Source organism: Coloeus monedula (genome assembly GCF_965178545.1).
Source record: "Coloeus monedula genome assembly, chromosome: 2".
In the NCBI taxonomy this organism is placed as follows: domain Eukaryota; kingdom Metazoa; phylum Chordata; class Aves; order Passeriformes; family Corvidae; genus Coloeus; species Coloeus monedula.
In genome coordinates this window covers 73,164,505-73,191,886 of record NC_138782.1, presented here as the reverse complement: position 1 = coordinate 73,191,886, position 27,382 = coordinate 73,164,505, and the positions used below count along the sequence as shown (strand labels likewise).

General features: G+C 41.9%; 1 protein-coding gene across 1 annotated transcript; it reads left to right on the top strand.

Annotated features, from left to right (window-relative positions):
* Window positions 1-422: 422 nt before the first annotated feature.
* Window positions 423-20,046, top strand: AMD1 (adenosylmethionine decarboxylase 1). Its single transcript, XM_082301561.1, has 9 exons — window positions 423-949; window positions 10,615-10,701; window positions 11,955-12,081; window positions 12,536-12,638; window positions 13,437-13,479; window positions 13,577-13,721; window positions 14,740-14,832; window positions 14,915-15,070; window positions 16,025-20,046. Exons 1-9 carry the CDS (start codon window positions 819-821, stop codon window positions 16,163-16,165), a joined length of 1,026 nt encoding a protein of 341 aa, XP_082157687.1. The 5' UTR covers window positions 423-818; the 3' UTR covers window positions 16,166-20,046.
* Window positions 20,047-27,382: the final 7,336 nt, after the last annotated feature.

Genomic DNA, 27,382 nt, shown 5'->3' with positions numbered 1-27,382 from the left:
CCCCCTGGCACGGCTCACTGTTGACCACAGGCCGTGCTTCCCACCCATGCTCGGGTCGGCGCGGTCCGATCCCAGTGCGGCCGCCACAACGCGGCCCCGAGCGCTGCGCTGTCGCTGCGCTGTCGCTGAGCTGTCCCTGTCCATGTCCATGCCCATGCCCCTGCCCCTGCCCCTGCCCCTGCCCCTGCCCCGCCGCCGCCCGCGCTCCATCTCCCGCTCCCTGCGGGTAGGCGGGCGGGCCGCAGCGGGAGGGGCCCGAGGAACCGGCATATGTCTCGACGGGCGTCGCCGCCGCCCTATGGGAAGCTGAGAAGGGCGGGCCGGAGCGGCGGCCGCCCAATGTGCAGCGCGACCCGGCGTGATGCGGATACCTGCAGGATATAAAGGCGGCTGCGTGCGCACTGGCCTCTCGCTTACACAGTATGGCCGGCGACATTAGCTAGCGCTCGCTCAACGCTCTTCTCTGTAACAGGGGAACACACGGACTACAAGGAACCGAACCGCATCGCCCGCCCGCACCCCCGCTCGGACTGTAACCCGCTCACACACGCTCACGCCGCATCCGCCGCCGCGCACTCCGGGTGGTTTTCGCCCGTTTAAAAAAAACCAAAACCTTCCTTCTTCTACTTATTCCTCTATTTTTTTTTTTAAATTAATATTAAGCAAATCCCCCAGAAGGTGAAACCCGCCCGGGACGGACTGAGACCCGGCGGCGGCAGCAGCGCGGCCCGTGCAGCAGCAGCGAACGGTGGCGGCCGGGGGCGGCAGTTTGGTTGTCGTTTAATTTCTGTGGTTGTTGGTTGCCGAGTTGTCTCACCATGAAGGAGAGCGGTGCACACTTCTTCGAAGGGACCGAGAAGCTGTTGGAGGTGTGGTTCGCCCGGCAGCAGCCCGCGCAGCAGGAGCCGCACCAGAGCAAGGGGTCCGGCGACCTCCGCACCATACCCAGGTCTGCGAACGGCCGGGGCGGGGTGGGGTCGGAGCGGGGAGAGGCGGCGGCGGGGGCAGCGCTCCTCTCGGGGGACGGCCGGCGGGCGGGAGGGTCCCTGAATGGCCCGGGTGTGGCGGCGCTTTGGGGGGCGATGGCGGCCGCGCCGGGGGAAGGCAGGTTCCGGGGTGGCTGTCGGTGGGGGCTGGGCTCCCGCGCTGCCGGCCGCCTTCCCGCTCCCGCGGTGACAGCATCTCCCCGCTGGGGTGACTTTTCGCCGCCCTCCAGAGACCCCCGGGCAGGGAGGCTCCCCTCGTCCCGGCCGGCGGGAGGTGGTGGTGCCGGGGACGGAAGCCATTCCGCGCCGCCGCCTCGTGCAGCCCCGCGCGGTTCCCGCTGGCAACATGTGGCGGCGGCGAAGCGGAGCGCGGAGCCGGGCGTGTGCCGCGCCGGCCGGGAGCGCCGCGGGGGGAGCGGGCGCGGTGTCGCAGTGCTGCTGGCGGTCGGAGCACGGCAGCGGCGCCCACCCCTCTGCGGCGGCACGTCCCGCTCCTTCGGCCAGTTTCGGGACGAAAAGGCTCGGGAAATCCCTGCCCGTGCCGTACTGCGGAGAGTGGGGGCTCAGGAATCTCCCTCCCAGTTAATGCAAGCTGGAAAAGGAGATTCCTCTGGCTGTCGTGGCGAGGGTTGATGGTTCCCTCACATGGCCGGTGTGGCGGCGATCTCCGGCACTGCGTAGCCGGACGGGTCCCTCGAGCGGCTCTCGCCGAGGGAAGCGGGCGGTAGCCGGGGACCCTTCCCGTGTCTCCCTGCGGTGCGGTAGGCACCGGGAAAGGGGGTGCCCCCTCCTCCCCCAGAAGTGTGGCCGGAGCCGCGGTTTACACGTGAGTGTCCTGGCCGCGCTCCCGGGCCGCGCCGCCGCTCCCGTCGCTCTCCCCCATTGAGGAGCCGAGGCCAATGGGAGCGGGACGCCGCGGAGGGCCGGGCCGCGCCCGTCACCCAATGGGCATGTGGGGAATGCGCTGGCGCCGCGCTCGGCGCCGCCCGGGGCGGGGGAAGGAAGGCCCGGGGCCCGCTCCGCACCGCTCCGCTCCCAGCGCACGTGTTCGGCACCGGCTCCCGCCGCTCCCCGCCCGCCGCCCAGGAATGTGCCTGCGCCGCCTTTGTTAGCGCAGGAGCCGATGGCCACCTGCCGGCACACGGGGCGGCTCCGGAGCCGTGCTGGACAAGGCGGGCATGAGGCGTCTGTACTGCAGATTGGCAGGGCTGTATTTTGGAGAGGGACAGTGTAGAAACGCTGGCGCTAGATAGTCTTTAGGGCCCCTTCCAACCCAGACCATTCGTGGAATACTTAGACTTCTAATTTGGAGGGTCTAGCTATAGATCCACAAAAAAATGTGTTCTGGAAGTGTCAGAAAATGGTAGCTGCAAGCTTGAAGTACAAAACAAAATCTGTAGAACTGTGGATGAGCTTGCAGTGACAACAAAAATGATATGTAGGTGGGATCAGCTGATACAGCTGGAAAAGGCAGGCTTGTCCTAAGCAAACAGGGCAAATCTGCACGTTTTACTCATGTCAGTAGTTCACCTTCAGTATGGCCAACTGTTCAGCTTTTCAGGTTCGGGTGGTAGCTGGAGGATCTGGCTGTCTGTGTATCCAGATCTGCTTGTGCATATCACTGTTACCCAACGATCTCTGGTCAGGGAGCTTGTAATAGTGTATTTAATGTTTGGGATATGTTGATGATGGTAGCAGCTCCATTCAGAGATGTATCCTATTTCTTTTCCTTTTTTTTGGTATTTCTCAGCAAATTTCTTGTGTATGTATTGGTAGACTTAGCTATTCACAGGTCTGAATTGGCAGTGAGCAGATAACTGCCTTTTTTTAAAAATAGTGAATAGCCCATGTTGTGTGTGCATCTGAATGCTTATGGTTAGTGGAAGCTTCGTTTCTGCTGTACCAGAAGCACTGAAGAATATATTTTTACTTCTGTCCTGTTGGTGTAATGAGGTAATATGCTCATCTGACTTTGACTTGTGAAACTATTTAGATCTTTCTGAATAATGTACTTAACATGGAAGTCATCAAATGTGGTTTTATAGCTCTGAGGCTTAGTGGTGTAGCAGATACAGGGTAACAGCTTGTACAGTTAATGTCCAGGTAATCCTGGAAGGAAAATCCTAGCTGAAATACTTGCAGATTATGTGAGCTATGCAGGTGCTTGAGGAGTCCTGTAGTATTTGACTTAAAATGTGAAAGATTCCCAAAGTATTTTTGTGTTAATATGCAGATGTAGTTTAGAGGTGGCATTCTGCAAATGCTTTCCTCGCTGACACATTCATGCTCTCTGGTCTTCCATTAGTCAGCTCAGACTCGTGTTTGCAAAACTGCAAACTTAACTTTTAAACTGCTCAAGAGCATTTAAGGTAATTGCAGTGTAGGTACCGGCGCAGTTCCTTTGTGTGGTTTAGATATGGCCGTAAAGTTTTAATAGAGTGGATAAAAACTGTTAACTGTTGAACGTGTGGTCTTTAACACTGTCAGAGCTGTGAGCAGGCTTTGAAGACTTTTGTGTTAACTGGCTCTTAATACAGCATGTTAATCGAAGTTGCTTACTTTTTTTGGCAGGAAGCTGTGATATGTCTGAAAGTGCTATTAACCTGAGTTTGCTTGTAATTATCAGTGATACTGTGTTTCTAGCATGAAATGAACTTCTATAAACATTCTCTTTTGGAAAACCATCAGAATTAAGTTACCTATTACAGCTGATAGATGCAAATGAAAGTCCTGAATACAATGTATCCTGCTATGCTAATTCTATAAAGGTGATTGAATGAGCTAGTTTATGTTGAACAGAATCTGAAATCAAAGCTGAAAGTGTAGAACAATAGCTAAATTAGAATCAAATTGCAAACCAGTTGAGCTTGCCTTTTGTATTGTAATACCTGCTTAGTAGTGAAATGTGAACCATTCATCTACTGAATGACTAAGCTGGTGTTCAAAGCTAAAAACTTCCATGTTGTGTGTGCTTGTTAGGGACTAGATATTTTCAAGTCCTTGCTGGATATCATCAGAAAAAAAAAAAAGCTCTTGAGCTGATGCAGTTAAGACTTTTTTTTTTTCCACATTTTTTCCTCCTGTGGGCAAACCTGCTTTCTGGATCAAAGTTTGGATTGGGTGTAATGTATTTCAGAAAAGATCTGACTGTCATTTAAATACATTCAATAAAGATCCCACCTAAAAAGTATTGAACTTGAGCTCTACTTTGTTGTTAAGTTTTGGGGTGTTTTTGCTCACTTGTTAATGAGTTAGGCAGAAAGGTCTCGTGGTTGAAATAGTTACTGGCAAGCATCTAAATATGCCTACCCTGCTTATATTCAGCAGTGGCATGAAATTAATGTTTTTGTGGTCTCAAAATAATTTGCTATAATTTATTGCTTGTTCTCACTATGCTTTGTAAAGCATGTTTTTTTCTAAAAAAATAGCCTTAAACTATGTATAGAAAACAGAGGGTTTGCTGAAAACATGATAAACTTGCTGCAAGCCCTGGATTTCCATGGTGACTGTGTGGTGCATTCACTATCCCCACAGTAAAATAAGCTGTTTATTCCTTCAGATGATGTGCAGCTATGCATTTTCCATCTCAAGGGTTATCAGGATCTTGAATGTACAGAAGTTTGAAACCATAAATAAATGATGCCAGTGTTAAAAGTTCATATCTCAAGCATTCAGCCCTGAGGAATACACTGAAATTAAGCTTATTTATGGACTTTTAATCTGCTTCCTATTTGCCTATATTATGTGGAGACACAAGGTGGAGAAAACTGCATCAATGAGCAGCATGGGGTGACATTGATAAAACATTCTGATCCTGTGCTACAAGAAAGCTCCCAAGCACTATCCAGTCAAGGATTTGATAGGAGTCCTGTAAATCCTTGCTTTGTACTGCACCCTGTAGCCTGAGTGAGCTCACTGCTGCAGTGCCGCTGCACCTCTGCCCTTCCCCCAGTCCTGGGCAGTGTTACCTGCCTGTTTCCTCAAACACTGATGGTACAAGGAAGCTGGGCCATGAACCCTGCTCTGCTCTTACTCTTGCAGTGCTTCGGAACAAAACTGAAGTGACTCTGGAAATAAGGCAGGGCTGTGCTAAGATAAGGGCTTCTGTCCCTGTGTACTTGCTGAGCTTTTTTTATGGGCAATGCAAGGTTGTCTGGAGAACTTTAAGCAAGAGTGCAGTCTTCCCCTCATCAGAATGGATATTAATCAACTAGATTTTAGATCGGGTTCAAAACTACAGGTAAAATGTTTTCTTGTAACTCAAAATTATAATTAAAGAATGGTTTTACACAAAGGAAACAAGCCCTTTTATTCTCACTACTGCTGATTCTGATACTGCTTGCAGGAAGTGAAGACTTAGGTTGAAGGCTTTCTGACATTTTCCTACCTTACTGCTGAAGCATTTGGTTAGTCATTTTCTGTCAAAGGTCTGGGCTATTAGTGAGACCCTGTAGCAAATAAATAAGCAGCTATTGGTGTATTCCTCAAAGGGCTTTCCTAATGGTTGTTTGCTCAGCCAGGAGAACAGGAAGACTTGGGGCTTTTGGTGATACTTGCTGCTTTACAGTATGTTCCTTCTGGAGAAAATTACACTCAGATTTGCCCTGAATGTTGCTTGTAGGTCTTGCTGTGCCTCATGGTTCCTTAAACCCTTTGGATGTCCTTGGATATGAGAGACTTGGGAATACCCTTTGAGTATCTTTAGATGTAAAGGATGGAGTCCCCATTTCATGTAACTGCAATAGTGGTGTAAGGCCTGCAGCAGGAGAAATATGCAGCCTTCAGAGCACTATCTGTGGCCATCTTTGTGCCATTGCTGAAGTATTTTGGTTTCATTCGGTAGTGATGCTCTAAAGTAGTTGGCTTGGGACTTTCTAGGTAAGAAGGATTTTGTGAGGAGTACTGCATAGAATCACTTTCGATGTGGATGCAATTTTCCATTCAGGTGCCTGTCTCTCTAGATTAAGTGTATGTCCCTGGAGAGCTCCTTAAGTTTAAGATAAGGGAGATGTGGACAGTCTCTCTAATATATGTGCTCAGAGTATATAGAGGGTGTGACACTTGTGCACCCCACAGATACTGCCTAAGTAAACTTATCGAGTTGCAAATGCCCTGAGCCTAAACTCAGGCTAAGTAAGTGGTTCAAGGTAATCTATCTTAAACAGCAATTCATGAATTATTTTTCTAGTAGGAAGTAATTCACATGCAGCTGTCTGCAGAGAAATACACTAATGGCTGGGAGGTGATTTAAAATGCTTGTGACTTTTGTGTGTTTCCTACCTGTTTCAGGACACTTGAAACCAATGTTCCAACTCTGCTGACACTGATACTTAGCCAGCTTTCGTGTGTCTTGGCTGCATCTCCTCTGTGTAGGCAGTTTAGACAGAGTTTTAAATTTGGCTGTCTGGATCATGGTATTGGTAGGAATTTGCCTATTTAACTGTAGCCTGCTAATGAGGTAACTGATACCTATGTGGCTCCTGAAAGTACTTAGCAGGTAACAGGTGAAGGGATAAAAGATTGCTCTGCAGTTGAATGCTTGACATTAAAACAAGGTCTTACAGTCAAGATTAAAAGGCTTATTACTTTTGGTACTACAGAATTGTCAGCTGTTCTATTTTAATGAAAAGCTATGCAAGAGTATGTATGTGGTTTAAGATTTATTTAGGAGTTGCATATGATTTATTTGCTAAAAATTCCCGCCCTGCTGCAAAACAGCTTTTCTTTCCAGTGCTGTCTAGCTGCCTTAGCAAGGTACTTCTACTGGGGTGGTGTGCTTGAGGAGGCTGTTGTTGCTGATAGGAATGAATTCTTGAGGTAGTTCCTAATCTCTTCAAATTGCTGTTCAGGCAACTCTCCCAGTTGGCCTGAAACAGCAGTATTGTGCCTGGTATGCTTGACTCTTGTTAAAGAATGTGTTTTACCCCGAAGGTAAAGGCTCAGAAGAGGCCAATAACTTGCATTCAAAAGCATGGTTTTATCTGTCAAGGAAAACTTCCTTCTGAAATAAAGGCGCAAATATGATGCTTTGGAGCTTGGTTGAGAGGCACTGTTCACTATTCATTAGCGACATGAAGCACACTTCCTACAGTTAAGCTACTTCTCAGTTAATAATAGCTTTCCCCTACTGACATACCTGGTTGGCAGTTTGAATGGAAGTTATTTGTACTCTGGTAACAAGTCTGTTGATAAGGCACTAAATATTGCAACACAGTAGATAGTAGGATAGGAGTAGATTGTTTAAACTTGGTTGGTTTTTTTTTCCTTTTGGGATGTTCTGCTAGTCAAGTGTAGAACAAATAGCTTTTTACTGTTCAAGCAAGGACAGTTCTTCACACTTGAGTGGATATATTTCATTTTAATTTGCTGTTGTCTGAGAAGGTGCAGTCATTTCAGATGAATCATGCTTGCCCATTCAAGAAACTAATTTGACTCTGGATAAGTAGCAGTTATTTGAAAAATCAGAAATGGAATCTTACAGCTTTGGAGTGAAGTGGTCAATAAGTCCACATAAGTGGGGAGTCCGTCTCAAGTGTGTGTCTGCAGGTCTGCTGCAGAACTTGCTTCCAGTGAGAGCTGCCAATGATTCTCATGGATCACATTCTACTATGCTTGAGTATAGGAAAGCATTTTCCAAACTGGCATTGTCCTGATGTCTGGTTATGGGAAATAAGTTAGGAGCCTTGCACATTGATCATTGAATGGGGAATTTTGATGAGCAGAAGTCCGTGGTGGCACTTTGAGAATTAGCCTTACTCAGTTACCCTTTTTCAATTGGAGGCTTTCCTTCCAAGTTAAAACTTAACTCAGTTGTGAAATAAGTAGTGTTCTCAAAAACTTGAGTTACTAACTTAGACAATTTTTACTTATTACTGAATAGCTGCAATATGTGTGGTGATAACCATTGAAATACTACTTTTAAGGTTGATTTTGTTTCTTTAAGTGTGGGTAGATACTGCTTGTCTCAACTAGTGACATAAATTATGAGGATCAAAAAAAAAAAAAAAGAAATACAGGAGTTAGACTTGTAGTGAACTTAATCTGCTTGGTACAAAGTAGTCCCAGATATTCTTCCTTGTGTGCTTTAAACAATAGAACATGCCAAACACTGTCATCTTGTTTAAATAGATTATGTGGGATCAAATCCAGCCTTTCTTTAGTTTTCTGTACTTAACTTTAAAATGCAAATAGATACAGGCCAGTATCCCTGCAGAACTTCTCCCTAATGTGGCCAAGTCTCATCCTGGGTGCTGCAATCCTTTGTTAGTTTACATATTCTTCTAGAGCAAGCCTGGCATCTTGTCTGTTTATAAAGTTGTGGGGTTTTCCCTTCATGCTCCTCTAAACAGATCAAATTATGACCTTGCCCTTGATTTCTGTAAAGGCTGAACACAACATTTAGTGTACACTTACCTGTGGCTTCTGTAGTACAGTAGTGAGGACTATGATGTGCAAAGGTCCTGTGCAACTGCGGATTTCAGCCATAGTGCCTAAATACCAGCTGTAGCACCAACAAGCATAATAGCACTTCTTTGCTTCGTGGGCTTTGGACTTCACATGCAGTAGTATATTGTTGGTGCTATACTGACCCCTCCCTGGACTGCCAAACTTGTTACATCTTCCTCTGCTAATATGTGTGATGCTTAGAGGAGCCATTTCCCTGAAAAGGGTGGACAGAACTGCGCTACAGGGATAAAGTGTCACTTGCCTGCATAAGGCTGAGGTTTTTACTGTCTGACCAGATAAGAAGCTTGTGAAGGCTGAGACATATGCTCTTGCAAAGCCTAAGATAGTTATGTGCCCATTAATACTTAGACAAGTACAAAATCAGATTTGTAGTAATGTACAAATGGGGTTAGTACAGCTCAGTATCAGGGAATTCTTCCTCACCTTTCACAAATGCAATGTCAGATGCTGGGTGTTTATTTAATGGCAGATAAAATGTCAATAGGGTTGCTGGAATGATCTGAACAATCTCATACATTACCTAGTTCAGTTTACAGGAAGGGTGACTGGCAGACTTATGCTGGTGTGCTGTAGCCAGAGGAAAAAATTTGTTCAGATGTGCACTTAATTATGAGGTTTTTTTAAAAATGCATAGGATTTTCCTAAACTCATTTTTAATACCTTCAGTGTCATTTAAAAGGAGAGTATAATATGAGTCTGTAAGTTAAGTATGTTCTGGTTGAATCAAATGTATATAAATACTACTATTCTGGTGTAATATATACTTTAAATGGGAAATCCTCAAGTATTAGTAAAGATACAGAATTCAGTTTCAGGAGGCATTTTCCTGAATAAGTAAATTCATTTAGGGAGAAGTTAAGGCATTTATTTGCTGGAGTGTTTAGAGAGGCTAAAAAATATCTGGATGTTTTAATTATGCATACAACAGAATCTAAAACTTCATGAACTGACCAGTTTTCTAAGAGGAGAGACTGGTGGCTGCAGGAGGAAGCCTGTTGATGGAATTAACAGTGAGTGCTCTGTCATGGATCACAGCCATGGGGCTTTTGCAGTGCTAGTAAAGGGTGAGAGGTCTGACTCCTGAAGAAGGATTAGGCTGACAGTTTTATATGGGCAAGCTGAGCTTGCTTGGTGACAAAAAACTGGCAATTCTTTCATGCTCCCAGCTCCTGCAGTTATTCTAGCTCTGCTGATGGGCAGCTTAGTTTTGTGCTGGGTTAGTAAATCTCTTGGCTCATGACATCCCTGAGGACAAGAGCCAGCACAAACCTGCAGGTGGGATATGCTGTGGGAAAGGAGAAGTAGGACAGCTGGCAGTCTTGTAATTTTGTGACGTCAGGAAGCTGTATCTGTTCCTGTCTTATTTATAGGAAAATTGACTATATTGGATTCTGCTGATCGGGTGTAGACATAAGAGTGAACTGACAACCAAAGTAGTTTTTTTGCAAGTCTGTCATTCCTCTTGAGTACTTGAAAGTCTTTTGGTTTAATTTGAGCCCTTGGTTTATGTTTATTTTTTTCAGATTCCTTGTAGAATGAGTAATATTAGTAAAGAATTGAAATGTTAAACTTCTACCCCCATACTGAATTCTAGCACCATAGCTACAATTTACACTGTATGAAGGAATTCTGTGATCCTGGTTGGTCAAAGAGGAATTCAGGCCATTGAAATCTATTAGTTTGTAGGTTTTCAGTTAAATTATGAACTTGACTCTAAACTGGTCAATTAAAACATCTTAATGATAACTTGCTGGTTTATTACTCTAGTAGTTGCCAATGACTACTGTGGTTGAAGTGCATAGAGATTCAACCTAAAGCATACCTTACGTTACTAAACAATTAATTTTATCTTAGTACATGTGGGATGCGGGATTTAAGGTCATCCTGACTCTCCTGGTTAGAAGCTTGAGGTTGCTGTTTGGCAGTTGTCTGCATGCAGGAGATCACAGTATCAGACTTTGAAGAATACTGAGCCATCAAGAGCAAAGAATTCAGTATTACTGTATTGTGAGAGACAGTCCCTATATGAAGTCTTCCCATTTTGTGCTTTCAGACCCAGTAACTCAAGACTCTAGTCTTGTTTGGGCTTTTTATCCAGGGCTCCCCCAAGCTTTGATTTGTTTAACCTGTTGTTTGTGCTCTCCTATAATTTTCTTCACAGGATTGAGTGGGACAAACTTCTGGAGAATGTGCATTGTTTGATCATAAGTGTGACAAAAACTGACAAGCAGGAAGCTTATGTACTCAGGTAAGGCCCTGGCTCATTCTTGTAGTCCCTAGGAGGGGAAAAAAGTGAAAGCTGTCATATGTGATCCACTTGGCTGAGAATCCATTGTCGGGTTAATGTCCTGTAATTGATGGCTACAATTTGCAGGGGTCTTCTGTTCAGAGGTGCAGATTTCTTCATAGTTGTTTCTTTTTTCTTTTAACCAAAAGGATTGACAGAGCTGTGGTGGCTTTGCATCTCATGACTGAATTTTGTCCATGGGTAAATAAGTGTCCCCAATACAGAATTTTAGTGTTACTTCAGCAGAATAGGCTATAGGTGTCACTTATAGATCAGCAAAAAAACCTTATCAGTAGATCAGCTTTAACTGCAGATACTACAATCAAGTGGAACAACTCTTGCAGCTGACCTAAGGGTATCTGTAAAACTGCAGCTTTCCTGAAACCCTGGAATTTTTGTGTTATGCTGCAGTTAGTTGTAAGGACACTACTTTTGCCATGTGTTTTTCATCTTGCAAAATGCTTTCTTGCTTTTTCTGCATGAACTTTACAGACACATTTGACATTCTCTGATTTACTTCAGATTACAAATACTGAAGCTTTTGTACTCTGAAAGACTGCCTTGAGGGCAAGGTTGTGCTAAGAGCAAGCTAGTCAAAGAAACTGCTCAAGTATTGTTCCTTCAAGACTCATATTTAAAACAAAATCTTGAAAAGAGTAACTAGTTGGACTGCATCCTGGATGAAATTTAACCTTGACTTCGATTTGTAAACAGCATTCCAAATTGAGTTATTTAAGCTAATTTTTACTCCCATTGTTCAGTTACCTGGTGACAAGATACTTGTTAAGCATGTTTAAATGTTCTGGATGCAGTATCAATGCCTATCTCCAGTTCAGTTGGGCTGTAGTTAAGTATCTGACTTAGTTAATGTATAGTTAATTTCAGTATCTTATTGGTAAGGCATATCGTATAGCTGTGCCTATGTACCCAAATCACAGCATGTTTGTGTTTCTGGGATGGTTTGAGGGTGTCTAATGTGTGTGCCTTTTCCTGTAGTGTGACAGCTCTGCAATATCATGCTTGGAGCAGGTATTTGTTTTGGGAAATCATAACAGCTCTTAAATGTTAGCTGCATTCTATTGATTTATTTGCTGACTATGTTTATTTGCCATATGCTGAATGTATTTGGTTGGGATAAGAACCAAGACCAAACAACTCCCTCCTGGATTGTTTCATGTAGAGCACTTAATATATTCTTAACACCTCTTTTACAGTGAGAGTAGCATGTTTGTCTCCAAGAGACGTTTCATTTTGAAGACGTGTGGTACCACCCTCTTACTGCAAGCACTGGTTCCCCTGTTGGAGCTTGCTAGGGAATACAGTGGGTTTGACTCAATTCAGGTAAGGTGTCAAATCTTCCTTGCAATGTACAAAAAGCTTTTTACTACTATTCAAATCCACTCTTTATATTAAATATTCTGAAACTTAGACATTAATGTATGCTTCCCATAATGGGAAGATTGTAATGTAAGATTGCTCTGCTGTAGCATTTGCCCTTTTATTTGTCTCTTAGTGGGTGCAACTTAACAAATGCTGTTGTGCTGAGTTACTTAAGAGTAACTGTGACCATGCTGTCTAGTGGAAGACAAGTTCAGAACTAAGCTGTCTCCTGAAGCTTAGAAATTAAGATAGGGATAATCGTGTGCTTCTGAAACAGGAATACAGGCAGCAGTATTTTGACAATGAAACCTTAGGTGCTGTGAAGGTTCATCATAAATGCTTGCATTTTTCTAAATTCTTAGATTCAAGATGGATGGATATATTCAATATCTAAGATGCACCTTTATTTTTTCAGAGCTTCTTTTATTCACGTAAGAATTTCATGAAGCCTTCCCACCAGGAGTACCCACATAGGAATTTCCAGGAAGAAGTAGAGTTTCTTAATGAAATTTTCCCAAGTAAGTTGATGGAACTTCAGTGAAGTTGGGTGAAGAGTTGATGTTACATGAGATGTGATGAGCAGTACAATATGTACAGGCTGCCAGACCAAGCATTCAGCAGTCCTTGCATAAAAGTCCAAAGCTATAAATACTTATTTTCTGAATTCCTGATACTAGCTTGCCAAGATCAAAATTTAAATCGTATTAAGCTTGACATTTAACACCTTGTGTCAGCTTCAGACTTCCAGTCACTCTTCAGAATCACTCTGTGGAATTCTGAAAGCCCTGTTGAAAAGCTAGGATAGTAATTTAAAGTAAGTAATACACTGAAGAAAAATGTGGGCTTTTCTTGGAGAAGTTACTATGCTAAAAACTGAATTTAAACATTTAATACAGTTTAAGACTTACAAGAAGAATCTTAGAGTTTAAATAGTGACAGGTTTTTGAAGGAACATGGAAGCTGTGGTACTCAATCTGAATTATTTGAAAATAAATTATAATCATAAATGCGTTTAATAGAGGCTTTAAGAGTACCAGGGTTTCTCTCTGTGCATAGCAAAACTGTAGTATCAATTTCCTGATAGTAGCCTCTCAGCTGGGGTGGCCAGACCCACTTCAGAGGGAGCTTGCTTTTCTTATTATTAACTTTGCATTCCTGAAGTTAAATACCTGGTTATTTGATACAGCTGCTGACCACATCAGTGAACCTTGTGGGGTTCTGTGAAAGGCCTCTGTCTTTAAATAAGAAATGACTATAATCTTTTACATAAGTGTTCAGCTGTGGTACATTAACTGGAGGCTTTTTGTCTTGTCTAGATGGAGCAGCTTATTGCATGGGGCGTATGAACTCTGATTGCTGGTATGTATGTGAAGTGTTGGAAGTCTTTGGGGCTTACAGTAGAACTTAACTTGGTGCTGTTAATATGTGTTACATAATTGATTTGTGCTATACGTAGGTACCTGTACACCCTGGATTTCCCAGAGAGTCGGATATCCAGTCAGCCTGATCAGACACTGGAAATTCTGATGAGTGAGCTTGACCCAGTAGTTATGGACCAGTTCTACATGAAAGATGGTGTTACTGCAAATGATGTCACTCGTGTATGTTTGCTTGAAAACTAAGGGTTTTTTGGGGAATGGTGGAAACAGGGCAACAAAATGCTTCTTTCACTTACCTTTTAATACAAGGTTTATTTTGTGGGAGGAGAGATGATGTAGAAAGTGTTGGTTTAATACTTTGGGAGGAAAATGGATTTAACTCTAGAATGTTTTTGGGGAATATAACTTCATGTTTTCAATGCCCTTCCTTTAGTGAAAGGAGCAATATGCAGTGCTTTGGGTGATTGGAAGCTTTTACTCTGAAGAATGTAGGAGTAGGAATAAACCACAATTTGAGTAGCTTTGAAGGATGTACATTACAAGGAGTAAGGCTTAGACTGGAGATAAGGAATGCAAAGGTTAAGTAGGTATCAAAATCAGGGTTAAATCATGGAGCCATTTGGATGAGGGGAAGGGCAGGTTTGGGGTCTAAGCATAACTTGATGAGTTTGCCTGCTCTTCCCCTTTTCCCAGATGGGAAAGTCATGTGACATGAGCAGATTTTCCTGACAGGTACCCTGACTTCATCTTGTTTTCCATCTTAGGCTTTGATTCTCATGCTGTATTTGCTATTGATATTTGGCTGTAGCTCAGGTACTGTGTGGTAAATCAAAACACTTGGGATTGCACTTCTTTCTGGGGTATAAAGTAGTGTGTCCTTACTCTGAAGTAAATGTAAACAGCCTTCACTTTGTGGATAGTGGTTGAAGAGAAGCTCAGTTTTCCATTTCAGCAGCAAAAGCAAGTACATTTTGGAATTCTAAGCTGTTTCCTTGTCTTGGATGGATGCAGCTGGGCTCTGTAAGAGGCAGTGGGATAGTTTGCATGCAGCTTGTCACTGCCATTTATGTAGTGACAGGATGCAAAGCAAAGTCATCTACAGTGGTACAAGTAATCAGGGTGACTTGTTATTTGGAGAATTCTGGTGTCCTGTTTGCTGAATAGATGTTCATTCTGCCTTTGAGTTAAATCTAAACAAGTGTAAGGATGCATGATAGAGAGTTGTTTAACTTTGTTTCAGATGAGTGGAATTCGTGACCTGATACCAGGTTCTGTTATTGATGCTACAATGTTCAATCCTTGTGGGTATTCAATGAATGGGATGAAATCGGATGTAAGTTTTACACTCATTATTAATTAGCATTGGTAATTAAAAGAAATAAGTATTTGGTGGTAATACTTTAATTTTTTTTCAGGGAACTTACTGGACTATTCACATCACTCCAGAACCAGAGTTTTCTTATGTTAGTTTTGAAACAAACATAAGTCAGACCTCTTACGATGACCTGATTAGAAAAGTTGTAGAGGTTTTCAAGCCAGGAAAATTTGTGACAACTCTCTTTGTTAATCAGGTGAGTTTTCTTGCATTTGCTTATCAGCTGATGAAATACACATAGACACAAATGAAGCAAGGCTAGAGATTTTTACTGGAGATTAACAGTTTCCAGTTTGCCTCTATATTTAGGTGGTAGATTCTTTGGAAAGTAAAAATACTCTTCAGTCTTGCTTTGGCATGTACTAAACTTGATCTTCAGAAAACTTCAAAAACAGTAAGATGAGGCATCCCAGTCTCAGTATTCTAATGACTTCCTGTGTAGTTCTGTGTAGGTATAATTTCTTGCTTTGGCATTTTTCTGGATTTGCCTGCAACTCAGTTGTAGAACAGCTGCTGTTAATGGTGTTGCTCTCAGCTAATCATAGAACCACAAAATTACTTGGGTTGGAGGGGACCTTAAAGATCATCTGGTTCCAACCCCCTGCCATGGGCAGGGGCACCTTGCACTAGACTGACTTGCTCAAAGCCCCATCCTACCTGGCCTTGAACACTGCCAGGGATGGGGCATCCACAACTTTTCTCTGGGCAACCTGTTCCAGTGTCTCACCACCCTCATAGTGAAGATTTTTTTTTTTCTAGTATCTAATCTAAATCCACCCTCTTTCAGTTTAAATCTGTCACCCCTTGTTCTACCACTACATGCTCTTGTAAAAAGTCCCTCTCCAGCTCTCTTGCAGCCTGCTTTAGGCACTGGAAGGTGCTGTAAGGTCTCCCCAGAGCCTTCTCTTCTCCAGGCTGAACAGCCCCAGTTCTCTCAGCCTGTGTCCATAGGAGAGGTGCTCCAGCCCTCACAGTGGTTCAGAGAACAGCAGTACTATATGTAGGGAGCAGAATCACTGCTTGGGAATTAAACTTTCTGCACCACTGTCAGGAAGAGTTTTAAAACATGTCGTTAACACTAAGAACCATATATGAAATGCATCTCTAAATGACAGTTTAAAAAGTAACTTTCACTTTTTTTGTTTTCTAGAGCTCTAAATGTCGCACAGTGTTTTCCTCTGCCCAGAAGATTGAGGGATTTAAACGTCTTGATCACCAGATTGCCCAATTCAGTGATTATAATTTTGTTTTTACCAGTTTTACAAAAAATCGCCAGCAGCAGCACAGTTGATTAAGAATGAAGAAAAAGCGCAAAAAGAAATCCCATATAGAAGGTGGTGGTTGCTTTCTAGTTAATGATTCAGGGGGCCATGCTTTCCACTCCCACCACCTTGTAGTTGTGGAAAGCCCTAGGTGTAATCATAGTATAACCATTTTGAATTGTATGCATTATTATATCAAGGAGTTAGATATCTTGCATGAATGCTCTCTTCTGTGTTTAGGTACTCTATGCCACTCTTGCTGTGAAATTGAAGTGCATGTAGAAAAATCTTACTGTATGAAACTTTACAACACTTGTAAAAATGATTCAGGTAGAATTACACACACTATAGTTTTTCTCCAAGTATCACCAAAAATTCCCCACAGACAAGGCTTTCGTCCTCATTAGACTTCAGCCTCAACCTACTCACTGGGGACAGTTCTGTTAAATTGTCACTCTTTTATTTTTAATCTAAGTTGTGATTTAAGTCTAAAACAGTTTTTGATGAACTTCTATGATTTCTAATGAAACTGATTCCTAATTAACACTTTCATGTTTGGAGAAAGTTCTTAAAACAGTTACAAATTGTTTTGCTACTACAGGTGGTGGTTGATTTATTTTTAAATCAGGCTGACTTTTCATGCTCTAATAAAGCTTCTAGGAATTTGCTCAGCTCTCCTGTAGCACTGGGCTAATGCATTGGTCTTTCACCTTTAGTAACTTGGGTATCGGTACTAGTGCAGGCTAAATTTTGTCTCACCTTAATGCTCGTTTGTCTGTCCGCATCCCCAAGCTGTCACACCGCTACGCAACGGCAGAATTTGATGAAGGTCCAAGACTTGATAGGGGAAGAGCTGAGCCAGGCTTCAAGTGCTTTGGCATAATTGTGTGACAGCTTTGCAAAAGTGCGAGTTCATATTGGCACCAGGCATTTCTGTCCTAATCGCCTGTTACGTCAGAACAGGAAGCTGGTGCTCCTGAGCACTGGCAGGTAGGGCAAGTGGAGGAGTGGAATTTGCCAGTCTGGGTGTGTTGATTGGTTTGGATTATTCTCAGTAAAACTTGTGACCTGCCACTTTGGACTGTAAAGAGTGCTTCTAAACTGGTCCAGTGTCACTTCATTTTGTTGTTCCAAGCAAAGCTAGTGCCTCTGTCTTGTGACAGTCCTGTGACATTGTGCATGTGACTTATGTTGTACTTGAGTGTTGTGACTTCATCTGTTTTTTTCCTCCTAATTGCTAAGGTGGTTCCTCTTACTGTGACTTGAGGGCATTAAGTGAAGGCATAGAACAAGAACTGTCTGGGACACCTGGACAGAAGTGAAGTAGAATGCTATTCATGGAGCATGAATAAGTGTGTAATTCAAAGTCACTTTAATGAGTATTGACTAAAATGCAGGCTTTGAAAAGCTGGCACACTTTCAGCTGTTTGTTTGCAAATACTGGGATTTTAACAGCTGTGAGACCAGCATGTTAACAACAAAATTGAGATTATTTTTCCCCTCTTGTCCTTGCAATGTTTTGACTCTTTCTGGTTTGATGCAATGGTTCTTTTGTTCCTTCCATATTTATAAATGAAGCACTTTTTCAGTGCTTCTAAACTAAAGTCTGCTTGGTTAGAAATCAAGTGGTTGGAACATTTTGATTTTTTTAAAGCATATTACTGATGTTCTTTACCAATGTTATCAATTACACGCTGTAAATGGCACTAATGCTTTTTGGTGTTAAAATTGAGGACCAATATTTCAATGGGGTTTTTTTTGTTCTTGCATTATCCAAATTGTTCTGACATTTTTTGGCTTGAGGTCCTTTAAGTAGACTGAAGATCCCTTTTCAAGTAATACTGAAAGAATGCATCTTATAAAAAGAAGCATAAGCCTCGTCTATGAAAATGAAAGCTGTTGAATGGGTTATTGAACTATCTGGGTGATCAGGATGGGGGGAGTATGGTGTTTATAATTTCTGTGGTGTTAGACTTTGATCATTTAAAAATATCTGTACCACAACTTAATGCTTCAATAAAAGTTCGCTTAAATTGTTTGTAGTGGTGATCCAGCAATCCTACCCTTCACTTTCTTCATGCATTCTGGTACCAAATGGTTTAATTCTGAAATAGATTTCTGTCCTTACTGTCCTAATTTGCTCTGCCTTGTAGGGGATGCATCTCAACATGCTGGCAGTTTAAAATGAGGAAGCATGTGAAATGAAGCTAAGTTAAAATGTTATGCTGTTCTTAAAGCTAAAAGCGTTTCTCTAAATGAACACAAAAATTCATTGTCTACATCTAACCTGTATCTTTTTCTTGAACATTAAATATTCTAAATAGTCCTCTGAATTCAGACAACTGCTTCTAAGTAACAAACTGGCATACATTTATGGTACTTAAGCTTAGACTGACTTTGAGAGGTCAAGGTGAGATTTGTCTCTTAAGGTAAAGTAGGCATGTACCTAATCTGCATAGTAACCTAGACGAGAAGGTAGTAGCTACGAATGTCAGTGCTAAGCAGATGAAACTAACACAACTGAAAATTCCTTGAGTTCATGTGGTAAGTCCTACAGGAAGAGCAGTTGCAGTTTAATCATACTTGCAAAGCTCTAGCAGTGCTGATAATCCCCCAAAGTCACCTAAGTATTGCGTTAGTATTGGAGGTCTAAAACCTTTAAATTGTTCTGGATACAGGTTTCATTAGTCACCAGACTTAACCTGTGATGTGTTACATATCTCTGGTGTTCTGGATAGTAAATAGTAACTTGTAGTTATTTCAAGTACTTAAGACCTTTTAAAATGCCCCACAAACTTCTATGAAAATAAGAAATTCCAATTTGCAGCATCAAGAGATCCTGTCTTAGTCTCAGCTGACAAGTTAGCAGTAATCTACCTCCGCGTGGTACTGATGGAGCTGGTGAAAGATCTTCTCAAACGACTTTTAATTATTTAGCAGCTGTCCTGGTTAACTGGAAAGGTCTGAGTTGGCTGGAGGGTAGCAAATGTGATGCCCACCTACAAAAAGGGCCACAAGGAGGATCTGGCAGCCTGTCCTTGTTGCCAGGGAAAGGTCATGGAGCAGATGATATTGAGCACTGTCACACAGCACAATGTGTGTTTGTGAAAGACAGGACTTGATTGACCAGCCTGATCTTGATCTTGGGCATGCTGACCCCCTCAGTGGATGAGGGAAAGGTGGATGGTGTCCATCTAGACTTCAGTAAAGCCTTAGATGCTGTGTCACAACATTCTGGAGAAATTGGGTGCACTATTTGCTGGGTTAAAAAACGGGCTGGGTCACCAGATCCAGAGAAGGGGGGTGAGTGGTGCCACATCCAGTTGGTGGCTGGTCACTAGTGGTGTTCCCCAGGGCTCAGTATTGGGGTTGCAAAGCCTGGGGGTGTCTCATCCAGTGGCAGGGGTGATTAAGGTCCCTTCCAACCCAAACCATTCTATGATTTTGTTATTAGACTGTGTGGGGATGGAGGGAATGTGCAGAGTGCAGGTAGCATGATTGGGGCAGGAAAGAGGATAAGGCAGTTCTGTGTCTGAGCATTCTGATATGCCCTTTCAACATGGGGCAGAAAGGGAGATGCTGACACCAGAGCTGGTACCAAGCCACTTGAATAGGCATTAAAAGGCAGTGGTTTTCAATCCTAGACCTTTACTGTGGTGTGTTGATGCCAAAGAGATGACTGCTCTGGTACTTTTATCTGGGTGGGATGACTCTAGAAACAGGTACTGGCTGTCAGTAGTGCTGCTGCTTTGGTGGTGCAGCGTTATGTGTTGGCAGAAGTGTTGAACCTTGCCAACTGGGGTGGTGTAAACTCAGGTTTCCCTAGTGATAATCCCAAAAGCAATGCCACCAATATCTAAATGCACAAGGCTTGGGAACAAGGTGAGGATGTGCTCCTGAGGTATGGAGTTCTCCCAAGCTGTATAGCAAAACTGTATTAGAAGTGGAAAAAGTAACTTCCAGATAGATTGATTTTTTTTTTTTTTTTTTTTTTTTTTAATAACCTGAAGCCTGTTGAGGTGTTGAAGCTGAGCCTGTGGCCAAAGCCTAGAAAGAACAGGATAGTTCAGTGCTGATCTGTTATGTTCCTGTGGAACCACAGTAATGACAATTCAGTAGAAAGGTAAATGAACAACTGAGGAGCTGCTCTGGCAGCTACATGGAGCTAAGCAAATGGGATTCCTGTGTGAAAGGAATGCAGAGAATCACCTGCGTGTTCTCAAACATACTCAAAAACTGTTCTAATTTCAAATGCTAGTAGAGACACAGTATGCATGTACCTACAGACAAGCCTTTCGAACAGAGCACTGTCATTAGGAAATTACTGAGACAGCCATTGCCTGACAGTTCCATTGACTTTGAATTATGTGTTTAACTTCAGGTTAAGTAACACTTGCAATTTTTCATCCCATTTAATATCATACTGTGGGATTACCAGTGGTGTGGTCCATGGGGTATTCTGCATATTGCTTACAGTTCAGCCAGGCCTCTGCTGTTTGGGGAGATTGGATTAGGGTAAAAATTGCTTACAATGTTTGGTATTACCATACTTCCTGCCTACAAGGAAGCACTTTGAAATAATTTTTAACCATATTTCAAGTTAACTGTTCCATTTTCTTCTATTGCTTGTTATATACTCTACTTACAATACTTGAGCTGCTGTTATATTTTAAAAAATTAAGCAGGCCCTAGAGAGTCTTGCTTCTGCAGATGTCTGAAAGCCATATCTTTATATAAATTTTATATTCTCTATAACATGCTTAGTTCTGCGTTTAGCAACTGCTATTAATTTTAAATATATGTACACAAGTGAAATATGTACAGTCACATTTCAGAGCAAGACCAGACACATGAATACCATTATCTCAGTATTTTTCATTCCTGGATTAGCCAAAACATGAGCACACATTTTTGTATCATGTAATTCCTAATGTGGGTACTTTACCTCATCCCTAACTCTAAATTATGTCATTTACAGCCTTCCTGTTATTTTCCCCATGTCTTGTTCTAGATTATATTGATCCTCTCAGTCAATCGCTCTAAATTTTTCTTAAATACTAAGATTTCAAAATGGCATGTATGGCATCTGCCTATCTGAAGACATGGAATCACAGAATTGGTTGGGTTGGAAGGGACCTTAAAGATATCTGATTCCAGCACCCCTGCTATGGGCAGGGACACCTTCCACTAGACCAGGTTGCTCAAAGCCCATTCCAGGCTGGCCTTGAACACTTCCAGGGATGGGGCATCGACAACTTCTCTGGGCAACCTGTTCCAGTGCCTCACTGTCCTCACAGTAAGGAGTTTCTTCCTAATACCTAATCTGCACCTTCACTCATTCAGTTTAAAGCCATTCCCCCTTGTATTGTAACTACATGCTCTTGTCCCCCATCTTTCTAGCAGGCTCCCTTCAGGTACTGGAAGACTGCAATTAGGTAACTCAAAGCCGCCTCTTTTCCAGGAGGAAAATCCAAATTTTCTGAGCCTTTCTTCATAGGAGAGGTGACACATCACTAATCAGCTTGGTGTCCCTCCTCTGGACTTGCTCCAACAGGTCCATGTCCTTCCTGTGCTGAGGTCCCCAGAGCAATTTGCAGGACTCCAGGTGGCGTCTCAGCAGAGCAGAGGGGCAGAATTCCTCGCCCTGCTGACCGCACTGCTTTGGGTGCAGCACAGAACAGGATTGGCTTTCTGGGTTGTGAGTGCTCATTGCTGGGTCATGTCCAGCCTCTCATCCACCAGCACCCCCAAGTCCTTTTGGGAGGACTGCTCCTGATCTGTTCATCCGCCAGCCTGGATTGATGCGAGAGTTGCCGTGACACAGGTGCAGCACCTTACACTTGGTCTCATTAAACCTCATAGGATTCCCACAGGCCCACTTCTCAAGCTTGTCCAGGTCCCTCTGGATGGCATCTCATTCTTCAGGTGTGTCAACCACACTGCTCAGTTTTATGTCATCTGCAGATTTGCAGAGGGTGCACTTGATCCCTTCATCTATGTCATTAAAGAAAATATTAACTGGTCCCAATATTGCCCTCTGCATTAGAAAGGTGCAAGGTTCTGGTTTGAGTTTGCAAGGTAGCCATAGAAATAAAACTTCTGACTCTTTATTTCCATTAGAAATGGATGTCTGGCTCCACTGTCCAATTTCCATCTATTAAATTTCATTGTCTTACTTTGTGGGCCAAAGTAAGTATTTGGTACTTGTTTTACACTATTAAAACTGCTGCACCAACAAAGCTGTAGAGAGACAAGGAAAAACCAGCATAGGACTGAACAGAGTTGTAAGTTGCAGTTACAGGACTAAGGTTCAGCTGCTTCTTTGTGTGGACAGGAGTTAACAGATGTCACAGAACAAGACAAAATGTTCCAAAGCCATCGTTATTGCTCAGAAACTTGGAGCAATTTAGTGCCTCTTCATCATCTGCTTCTTCCAGAAGAGGCACTGGCCTCTGTGTCTGCCAGAGATTATTTATTGAAACACACCATATGACAGCTCCATCAACACACCAGCCACTGTAGCTTTACAGCCATCTCCGCTCCCTAAATTTGGACTTGTTTCTTTCAAAGAGGAACTTGCTAAGTATCGGTCAGCTTCACTAGATTAATCTTTAACAGCACTGACCTTAAGAGTAAGGACATATTTAGCCAAATACAAGGTCAGATTTCAAATACAAAGTTAGAACCCAGGCTATAAAAAGGTAGATAAAATACTGTACTTAACTAAAAGATTCCTTCTTAGCTGCTGTGATATTTTGTAGCCAGAACCCCTAACAGCCTAGGCAGCAGTAACATACGTGCTCCATGCTCTTTTAGGATGAAACTTTAACCAGAGGGCCTAAGCCCTTAGGGCTGTTTTCTAATGGTAGCCCTCTCCAAACTCTCTTCTCTTTATTAAAGATGCTCTCTCCTGTTATTATTTCGTGGTGCTGTTCTAAAGCCAAGATAGTGCTGTTGCATTATCTGAGAGGAGAGGGAAGAATATGTTTTTATTTAATTTTTAAAGCATCCTCAATACTGTTACAATATCCTGCCAGGCACATATCATTAGGTCTACTCGTTGTGTGTTCACTTAATTAGACTTGGAGACTTGGGCTCTTTCTAGGCTGCATCTTTCCTAAAGCTACATTATTAGCTACATTATAGGTAGGACACTCTGCCCAAACCATCTCTCACAGCCCAAATTTGCCAGTTTTAAAGGTTTTTATATATATTTTACAGACATGTTCAGATAGTGCAGAATTTTTTCTTCTGATTTGATGATCTAATATTTCATAGTTTCTAATTCTCAAATCTTAAAATCTTATTTAGAGTGAAAATCTGATATAAAACTGAAAGTGTAGATGAAGTTGCTGATTTAAATAAAGGCCTGATTTATTTATTCCCCTAAACTGTTGTGAAGTATGGGGGGGGCTTAGAGGAAGAGGCCAGAAAAATAAGAAAATTACTCATTCCCCCTACAGAAGGTGTATTTTCCCTAGAGTGCTGGCATTTATGACAACAAGGTAAAGCTGCAAAGGCTTCAGGGTGTAATTGGTGAGGCTACAGTACCTACAACTGAAGGATACTAAGCACGCAGCTGATGGGGCTAGTAAAAGCAGTAAAGCAAACAGACAAACAAACAGCCAGTGTTGTAATTGTCTGTGCTCTTGATTAATATTGGTTTTAATGTTAGTATTTCATTTGTTCAGCTGTGCTTGCACTGGTTTTAGGCAGATAATCAACTGTAAATTCATAGGTTTTAATATTCTAGTTTTAAGCATGATAAACAGTTTATTTGTAGTTATACTCTGTTGTTAAGTGCCATGACATGAAAAAGCTGAACGATTTATTTTTGTGCCCTTCAGTTCTTCCATTTAGTGTGCTGCTACATAACAGAAGAATACGTTTTCTGATTACCTGCTTTCTTAACATTGTAATCTCTTAAATACTTCATTCCTGAAATATTTAAACTATGCAGACCACCCAGAAGGGCTCAGCAGACAAGAAGTTTCAAACCTGTAAATTTCTCTTCAACTGCTCATGTTACTATGTCAAGCAGTAGGTAAGAAATTAGCCAACTACTCAAAAAAGCTATCCGGTTTGATTTTTCACAAAGAAAATAGTCTGGAGACACACAGAAACCACATTTAAATTAGCTTTAACAAAACTGTCTTAACTCCTTTTTAAAGAATTGTAATCCAAGTTATTCTTACTAAATTTGGATGACTGCCACCTCATTGAGCCACTGCTCAATTTCTTGTAATAAAGGCGAATTAATAGACAAAAAATAGATGGTTACAGAAACAGATGTTCAGCTTATACTGAATATTTCAAAATAGTCATTTTTTTCAGTTTATGTGATGGTGACTCAAGAAATTTTTACAATCTCTGTATTCCATGTGTAATACACATTTTACATATAAAGTAAATACACACTGGTATATATTTATATCTATAAATATGGAAAACTATGAAGGACACCTTAAAAATAAGCAGTTCTAGACTACCATTTTTGTAACAATTCCTCAAGTTTTATTATTTTGGGATCCTTAATTTTCAAGATTGTTTAAGACTCTGAAGGGACTTGGAATTATTTTGATTGCTCTATCTGCAAATCTAACCAAATTGCACTCTAGCAGTGGAGCCTGAGCTCTGAGACAGTGTGATGGGAAGTTTCTGTTTTTCCAGGAACCATACATCCCATACAATTTCTTAATGGACCTCTAGCCATCTGCAGAAAGATACATTTTTTATGCATTCTGGGGTGAAATGGGAAGATTTGAAGTCAGGCCTTTTTGCAGATGCTCAATCATTCCTTCCACTGCCTCAGGTACCCTATTGGAATCAGAGGAATGGTTGCTTGTATGCTGAGGAGAATAGAAATGTCACATGTGTCTCCCCCTTAAAAGGATGTTCCATTGCCATAAAAAAAAAAGCCATTCGGGATTTTACTGTACTGATAAGCAACCCGGAATACAACTAAATCTGATGTAAACTGAAACCACGCAGGAAGGCAGGCAACTGTCTCTTTAAGTACTTGTAAGGACCAAGTGGGAAGGAGACATGACCTGTAAGTCTTCATCTTGAGACTTGGACTTCTAGTGAGTCATGGGGACTGCATGCAGGAATGGAAGTGCTTACTCTTTTCACAATCCTGTAAACGAGTTATACAGTATAGAAAGAATGGCATTTACTTCATGTCACAGAAGCACCACTGGCAACTAGAATGTTAGACAAGATGGTAACATGGAAAGGCTGAGTGGAATGATCCTTCATTGGTAATCACCCTGATTCCACAATATTATGAGGATTCTTTTGATAAGACAATCTTAAGGCTACATAAGAATAAATATATATATTCTAAATCAGACCAAGAAATTTGAACTACTCACGCTCTTCTGAGTAACCAAAATGACATTGATTAAAGACACCAGCGTAAAGATTGAATAGTGTAGAAGTTGAATAATTTTTTACGTTTTTGCTGTGTCCAGCAGTGAAAATACTCATCATAGTATCTCTTGCTTCAGTGCTAGATTAGGATTAGTTTTATAGTTCCTAAAATTCTTGAGCATGCTTCCTCAAAAAAGGATGCAGTTCAGGAATTCCAGAGAAGCAGCAAAGCCAAATAAATGAATCATTTACTGCTGGTCACTTTGTGTATCTGCTAATACGGGGGGAAGAGTTGCTTGGGATAGCAGAGAAGAAGGAAAGAGAAAATTTTTTCGCTTCTATTCACAAATTCAGAACTACTGCCTGTTAATTCTGAGCTGATTCGAGAAACTGAAGTAAAAGAGAGATGTTGGCAGTGACCACTTCTCCTGTCAGCAGTGCCAGATCTGGCCATTTTGTAGCTGTTGCCAAACACACAGTCCCTTGCCCAGACTGGTCCAAAGCTGTTCTTTCCAGTAGAATCTTTCCATCTGGATTGCTCCCAACATGAAGATGACAGAAGGGTGTTTGTAATCCATGTAATGCTTTGCCTTGCCTTTTCTGGTTTCCAGAGCAGTGCTGGCAGGATAAGCTTAAAGGAACTGAAATGGTGCCAGTTACACATCATTATGTGTTTTAACACACTGAATATAAGGGAGAGCAAGTCTTAGGTGTTACTCTGTAGCTTCTACATGAGGAAAAAAACTCTCCTCCTTCCAAGGGACTGGGCATGCTTTCATGCACGGTGGAAGTGTACAATATTATATAACTCTTACGTAAAGACAGAAAGTTTGGGGTTTTACCATAGTATCTTCTAAAAAACGATCCTCTTCAAAAATAAAGTAATTTTGTATCTTAAAATTGGTGCCTGGTGTTTTTTTCATAAGAACATACGTATCTAAATGGCAACATAAACTTTTATTTGTTAAAACAGAAGTCTCTTACTTCGTTGCAGGGGATTCTGAACCCATGATAGGTATTAATGATTGACCTTATGGCTAAGATGTTCAAGTCTGACATTTGGATGTCATGTTCAATCCTTTAAGGAGGATAAAGCAAAAATACCGGCTTAAAATAAAGATATGACAGCATAAACTTATGGGCATCTTCTCTCAGCTCCTGTAATTTTGATGCTCAATTACAGTATGAGGACCCTGGCAGATAAAGCAGTACTTAATAGCAATCTTCTTTTAAAAAAACTCATGTAGCACATGTTCAGATGAATGTACTTTAGCATCAGTCACCATTCAGTCAGTAACATGTTATCCAGTATAACCTACTCAGAATGCAAGAACTGCAATAAAAAGTTATGAAATTAGTTACAAAAGAAGGTGTTAGAAGTTGGTGCACTGGGGAACTAGCACAAATACAACACATGCTTGTAAGAGCAGAAATAGGAACAGAAAGTCCTGAATTAATTATGTGTAGAGCATATTTATGTGTTGCTACTGACTGTAAAAGATGATCCTTAGTGTAAACAACTTGCCTTCAGAATCTCCAAGAGTGCAAATAAAGAGAGCTAAAAAAGTCAATGCCATTAGAATTCAATATTTTCCATTTTCATTATAGACTTGTATAAAGTGCCTTGAGTCTATCCACCATTTGGAAATACATATGAGAAACTATAAATTATTCTCCTCTAAGAGCAAATCTCTATGGGGAAAAAAAAAAAAAAAAAATCACATCAGCAATAAGTGCTGCTGGGGCATTTTCAGACAGCTAGTAACTCCCTCCAGAGCTCCCTAGGTCCAATTTGGAATTTGAGCTGACAATTGTATCTCCCTCTCTCGATTGCTTGCTATGCTTCACTGCAAATGTAAGTAGTAAGGGATAGT

What these genes read in the sequence shown, in the direction of transcription:
- AMD1 (XM_082301561.1), top strand. Translation starts at nt 819, where the DNA reads ATGAAGGAGAGCGGTGCACACTTCTTCGAAGGGACCGAGAAGCTGTTG. An exon ending in TCTTAATGAAATTTTCCCAA is followed by an intron (nt 12,639 to 13,436) that starts GTAAGTTGATGG and finishes TGTCTTGTCTAG; the next exon opens with ATGGAGCAGCTTATTGCATG. An exon ending in TGAATGGGATGAAATCGGAT is followed by an intron (nt 14,833 to 14,914) that starts GTAAGTTTTACA and finishes ATTTTTTTTCAG; the next exon opens with GGAACTTACTGGACTATTCA.